Genomic DNA, 6362 nt, shown 5'->3' with positions numbered 1-6362 from the left:
TGAGTGCGACGCAGTATTGCCGATCTGCTTCGCCCCGCCGCAGCACGCTGCAGTACGTGTTGTACCAGTTCTCCTCCAATTGCTCCCAGAAGAGGCACTCGGCCGTTAGCTGCGCCTGCAGTGCATCTCGCCACCCACCCACAACGACACTGTTGGGAACTGCATTGCGCAGAAACAAAAGATTTTGCTCGTGTCGAAAGGCGCCGTTGTTGGGCCGTGACTGAATGCTTTCTCATGTTATCCATTCCTGCCTTTAATTTCGTCACCTTATCTTACACTTTTAAAATCGATTTCAAACTTCAATTTCCAAACGAGTTAAAACGAAATGAAAAAAAAAAACAGAGGGTGTTGTGGTCAATGTGAGACATGTCTGAGCACGAAAGCAATGCAGTGCTTACCGATCCAAACAGGTCACCCTGTTCATTCATGGCCAAGTAGAGCCCGCTCTCCACTCCCCGAATGCTCACCATTCCGACTGCCAAGCTGACGAACTCCAAAATACCTGTAAGGAAGATATCGACTGTGTTTAAAATTCAGCCACAGAACTTTTATCTGCTAAACACCCTGAAAATGTCAATACGGTTCCTTCCTTTGTATCGGCAAACCAATATGGGGAGGTGTCGTCGGAGTTGGTTAGGCCGTGTTGTATGGATATTGCCTTAAGCGGGTTGGACATGCTTGTCAAGAAAATCTCTGAAAAACATAATTTGGAAAAGAGAACTCTTTACCTTATATCGAGACAAAGCACTCTCGACAAGGGTCACGTTAATTGTAACTTCGACCAGAACTTTCGATTTCCCAAAAACCGACAGGTCCGTCACATGTGCACCACCCAGGTTTGTGCTTCAGTTGCCTTTAAAGCTTGATGGATAAAGCAGGACTGCAAAGTAATTTGTTGTTGAAAATGTTTGATCTTTTTGCAATGTTGGGTCGATCGATGTCTGTTCATTGGTCCGATTTGAAACCGATAGCCTTTTACATTTCTCGGCCCATCTTGCATTTGTGGCATCATGATCCGAAACAGCAAGTATCTGTACAGACTTTAAACCTCTCGCTCCATCTTCCATTCATTACATTGTCTTGGGTGCATGGAGGAGATGGTACTTGTGTCCCTTCTCAAGGAAGGACCATAGCAGATGGAGTTCCACACTCGGTTGGGAACACAGCAGGCTAACCTTGACAGTATCGTCACCTTGAGATTCATTCAGACTTTATTCTTTGCATCATTTTGACATTGATTGAAAAATATTATATATATATATATATATATATATATATATATATATATATATATATATATATATATATATATATTGTTTTTGCTGTTACGGTTACAGTGAACTTTAGTACTTGGGTACACTGTGTTGGCATGGTAACGTGATGTTAAGAAAAGAGATCCATGGTTTCTGCTTGCCTTCCCCTTCAGACCGTGACCGACTGTCTGCTTGTCTGACAAATTGTAACAGCTTGGATAGCGCTTTGACGATCATAACAGTGGTCCGGCTCGGGCTCGAGAAACTCAAATCCGCACACACTCGCCTTCGGCTCACCCGGTTCTAACCACGCGTGTCGCTCAAACCGGTCGGCTCGGTGTGGGCCCAAAGAGATTAGCTCCTGGTCTCGGTGGTAAAGGATTTGAGCTGTGGCTTTGTGGCCTATTTGTTTGGCTTTCTGAACAACGTGACGGCTGGAAAACAGTTCAGCGTGAACAGGTGTGGATTTGCCTGTTCCCAAGCCGGTGGCAAACGGAGGAACCGCCAGGAACCATATGCTTTTATTGGTGCCTTTCTCCGTACTGGCCCTCCATCGAATCGGGACCCGATTGCAGTAATTTCATGAGGAAGGGTTTTTGAGAAGAAAACAACTTCAACAAATATCCAAAAGCCTCACAAAAGCGGGTAAAATGGCCCTGCAACAGTTAAAACCCACAGGCACAACACTTATTGATGAAATGACTTCAATACCTGGGGTTGACAATGATAATGCTCGGTGTTGTGGCGATTTTGTGTACGAGAGGTATTGTGTGCCATGTAAAACTAGCACTTCACAAAGGTGCATGTCAAATCCACGTGTGCAAGGCCTTACCCCCACCCACAGGTAAATTTACTCTGAAGATATTTCTGAAATTGTCAAATTCACAAGGTGATTTGTTTGTTGGTTATTACCTTGTATAACTTTAATAATGAGCCACCGCTTTTGGAGTTACCCTGTTACAATCGCACCTTCGCCCCCCCCCAACTCCTGTGGTTGTCTCAAAGAGAAAAGCAGACCTGTTGGTGGTGTGTGTGTGTGTGTGTGTGTGTGTGTGTGTGTGTGTGTGTGTGTGTGTGTGTGTGTGTGTGTGTGTGTGTGTGTGTGTGTGTGTGTGTGTCAGACTGGCCCAGCACGACCACTGTGCAACATTCACGATTGATCCATTAAAGCCATTCAGAACATCTTGTCGTTCTTCCCCGTTCTGAGGAATGTCAAGGAGTCGGGCCCCCCTCCTCGCCCCCAAACTCAATGCCTGGACGCTTTCACAGAGAGAAGGTTTGAACACTGAGGGGAGAAGACAAAGTCGAAGAACGAGTTTGGTTCTTCCTCTGCCGTGTCTGCGTCGGAGTGTGTCCCCTGGGACCTTGCAAGAACCGTACATGGACACTGCACGCACATCAGCACCGTGTACACCCAAGTTAGTCCATTTGCAGGATTGAAACCACGTGCGTTCACAAACCACCATGTTACTGCTGTGCATGCTGCATCTCAGAGCATGTAGCATGGCGTGCTGCATCTCAGAGCATGTAGTTTAAGTGGCAGCTGGCTCTCTTTTGCTTCAAATTTTGTTTGCAGATGTTAAAGATAGTGTCTTTCAATCGGACTGGCCTGCAAGGCGATGCCATAAGAGGCAGTCTGAGTATTATATAGTTCTACAAAAAAATGGCATAAATTTTGTTTCCCTTCCCTTACCTCCCTGACCCCCTAACCCCCACCCCACCCCTTTCATCCCACTTTTCTTCTCTTCCTTTAAGTCAAACTCATTCCACTCCTCCATCCATTTTTTCCCCCTCCCCCTCGCCCCTCGCAAAACCATATTTTGTCGGATCACCTTTCCCTTCCTTTTCTCACTTTACTTTCGATGAAGGGGAACCCTCCCTTCCATCTTCTGTCGTACTGTATATTAGCATTACCCAAACCAAATCCCTGCGTCCCTTCTGCCGGCATCAGTTGGTAGTCGTTAGAGCCCAAGGTGTCCTTCGTGAAGAGTAGACGAGCTATCGCCGGCACCATGAACAAATTACAAATTCATGCCCTAACCTACAGGCAGGCACTGCATCAGCGGCACAGCTGTGCACACGAGCAATGAAGCAAACCACAAGCCATGTCCTGCACACAAAATGAAATGATCCCCACCCCCAAAATGAAAATTGACATCGCTGTACCCGCACACCCCTCGTCCTCCCAGCCGTCGAATTCTGATTATTAATTGCAGATATTAAAAAAATAATTTCAAATTCCAGGAATTTGACAACAGACCTATTTTCATTCCAGGACCTCCAGTATTGTCCCACGTAAGTACCTGTTGCACGTCGACCACCACCTTCCTCCAACAACAATTTTGGAAAGTTTGTCATTTTGTGATTATTTGGTTTAAAATGTTTGAATAAATTAATTATTGCCATTTATCATTCCCATTAATGTGAAAGAGATCTTTGGAGCAGAGAATGGAGACTAAGTGGGTGGTTAATTGACTCATCAGCACACAAACCTATGAAATTATACCTCCAGCAATGAAAACCATATTTTTATCAGATCTATTTATTTTGTTTTACTAAAGGGGGTCATCCATAATACTAGTACCACCCTCCCCCACTCCTACACGTCCCATCCACCCATCATTCTGTGGGATCGCTCTGATCTCAAAACGTCTTCTCTGTGTTCTCCCTCCTCCAATGTTCACCTCTATCCGCTGACCTCTGGCGTTCACCTCTCTTGACCTCCTCCTTCGTTGATCTCTTTCTCTGACCTAATACGATGTTCACCTCTTCTCCTGACCTCTTTGATCTCTGTTCACCCATTTCCCCCTGACCTCCAACATTTACCTTTTCCCCTGACCTTTGACATCTTCCCTTGATCTTCTCGGACGTTCACCTCTTCACCTGGCCTTCTACATTCACCTCTTCCCGTGACCAACTCCTACATTCACCTCTTTCCCCAATGACCTCTGACTACGTTCACCTTTCAATTGACCACCTCCAATATCCACCTCTTACCCCAACTCCTACATTCAGCTCATCCCCTGACCACCTTCTCCACTGTTCACCTCTTCCTCTCTTGGCCCTCTTCGATGTACACCTTTCCCTTGACCTTCGACATCCACCTCTTCCCCTCAACTCCTGTGTTGACTTCTTCCCCTGACCACCACCGACGTTCACTTCTTTCTCTTGCCATTCACCTCTTTCTCCTGACCTCCTATGTTCACGTCTTCCCCTAACCTCATCAGACGTTCACTTCTTCCTCTGACCTGCTCCTATATTGATTGACCTCTTCTTTACCTCCGTTCACGGATTCCCCCCGACCTCCAACGCTCACCTTTTCCCCTTGACACATCTTCCCCTGACCTTCTCCTACATTCACCTTTTCCCCTTGACCACTTCTTCCCCACAATTCCTATGTTCACCTCTTCCCCTAACCTCCTTCGACGTTCACTTCTTCCTCTGACCTGCTCCTATATTGATTGACCTCTTCTTTACCTCCATTCACCAATTCCCCCCTGATCTCCAACATTCACCTTTTCCCTTGACCACCTCTTCCCCTCAATTCCTCCTTCGTTCATCTCTTCCCCGACGTCCAACTCTTCCGACATTTGCTCTTTCCCCTGACCACCTACGTTCACCTCGTTCCATTTCCCCTAACCTACGTTCACCTCTACCTCCTGAATTCTTATGTCCACATCTTTTCCTGACCTCCTCTTTTCACTTCGTTTCCCCCCTACCCCCCCCCATCCATTTCTTGAAATTGACCCCTCTCCTCAATCCCAAGTCGAGCTGTGTAGCTTTGAGTTCTAAGGCTTGCACCTCTTATTTTTCTTGTGTAGCTTCAGGCTCAAATGAACGGGTGATCAATTCCAAGGCGTCTTGATGAAAAGGAGTGAAGACATCAATTCAATGACAGAGCGGGGACAGTAAAACAAAGCCATTGTACCCCGATCGGCGTTCTGCTGACCCTCAACCAAGACACCCTTACGGGTCCACATGTGGCTCTCCGATCTCCGATCTCAGCCTTACCGAAGCGACTGTGGTCGCGACGCGTCCCACCAACGGAGCCGTCACCACGGATCTCCAAGTGGTGGCCCGTCCTGCAGTACAGCTGCCGTCGCCGCAGAGCGCCCACCGGACCTTGCATCAGGAAAGGTGGTGCTGGTGGGACACCCCCGAGGCCCACGGCGGCCGGCGTCCCCAGGGCAAGACCTGACAAGGCCAGGGGCGCCATGGGTCCGGCGGAGAGCCCCTGCAGCCCAGCTACGGCCGTTTGTAGATCCAGCTCCGCAATGCAATGGAGGAGGCTTCGGGGGATCTGCAATTTAGGACCAAAGGTTATTATTGATCGAAGGTCCAACGTGTCTCGTGTCTCGTACAAGAATGTTCACTCGGACAAATGAACAAGTGTCAAGTTTCATCCTGTAATTGTGTCCGAGGCTGAAGCGAAGGCACGTGACCCTAATTGTCATGAATGGAGGAAACATTTTCCAACTGTTACAAAACTTACCTCCAAACCGCTGCTGCTCCGTCTCACCTGCACATTGTCCGGTTCATGTCTCAAGCTCTCTATCCTCGTCCCCGGCTTAAAACCCCCCCACGTGTAGCCCCCACCCCCCACCGCCTCCCACCTTCACATCCCCCCTGGAACCTTGCTCCGCCCACTCTTCCCCGTCTTGCTTTCTTTCTCAATGGATGGGGCCCCGCCCACCACGTGGGTGTTTTTTTATGAATGGAATTGAAACTCAGGAATCGCTCGCCAGACCGAGGCCGATTGGGTCGTGTTGCCGTTAAACTCGTCTGAAGCCTCTGGGTGGATCGTGTGGTGTCGTTGCTCATGTTCGTGTCGCAGATGTCACAATTGGCATGATGATGATGATGATGATATTAGTGATTTATTTATTTATTTTTGAACTTGCTTCGTGTGGTTCCAACTCTCTCAATCTGCACTTGGTATACATGCCATACATCCACTCTCATAAACAGTTGTGGTGATGTAAATACTGTGGCATCCAGTTAAACCCCTCGGCTCGAATGGACCTTCATCAGAGCACCCAGATGTGTGAACACCAGCACTGTAGCCGTCGTCCTGTGCTCCCCTCCGTTAAAGAGTGCTGTTCATCATTA

General features: G+C 47.8%; 1 protein-coding gene across 1 annotated transcript in view; it reads right to left on the bottom strand.

The window, feature by feature from the left end:
* LOC147011079 (fibroblast growth factor 16-like) overlaps nt 1–5814 on the bottom strand; it is a 6723-nt gene extending 909 nt beyond the window's left edge. Inside the window, exons 1-4 of the mRNA XM_085859064.1 lie at nt 5746–5814; nt 5265–5553; nt 399–502; nt 1–115 (exon numbers count right to left, since the gene is read on the bottom strand). The exon at nt 1–115 is cut by the window's left edge and continues 909 nt beyond it. Coding sequence (XP_085715190.1) covers nt 1–115; nt 399–502; nt 5265–5469 — 424 coding nt within the window. The 5' untranslated portion in view covers nt 5470–5553; nt 5746–5814. The remainder of the gene's footprint in view (nt 116–398; nt 503–5264; nt 5554–5745) is intronic.
* Nucleotides 5815–6362: the final 548 nt, after the last annotated feature.

The sequence above is a fragment of the Eptatretus burgeri genome, chromosome 16 (assembly GCF_056783735.1).
Source record: "Eptatretus burgeri isolate ZD-2024b chromosome 16, Ebu_testis_v1, whole genome shotgun sequence".
Taxonomy (NCBI): domain Eukaryota; kingdom Metazoa; phylum Chordata; class Myxini; order Myxiniformes; family Myxinidae; genus Eptatretus; species Eptatretus burgeri.
Note: the sequence above shows the minus strand (reverse complement) of the source record. Positions and strands in the feature narration are given on the sequence as shown.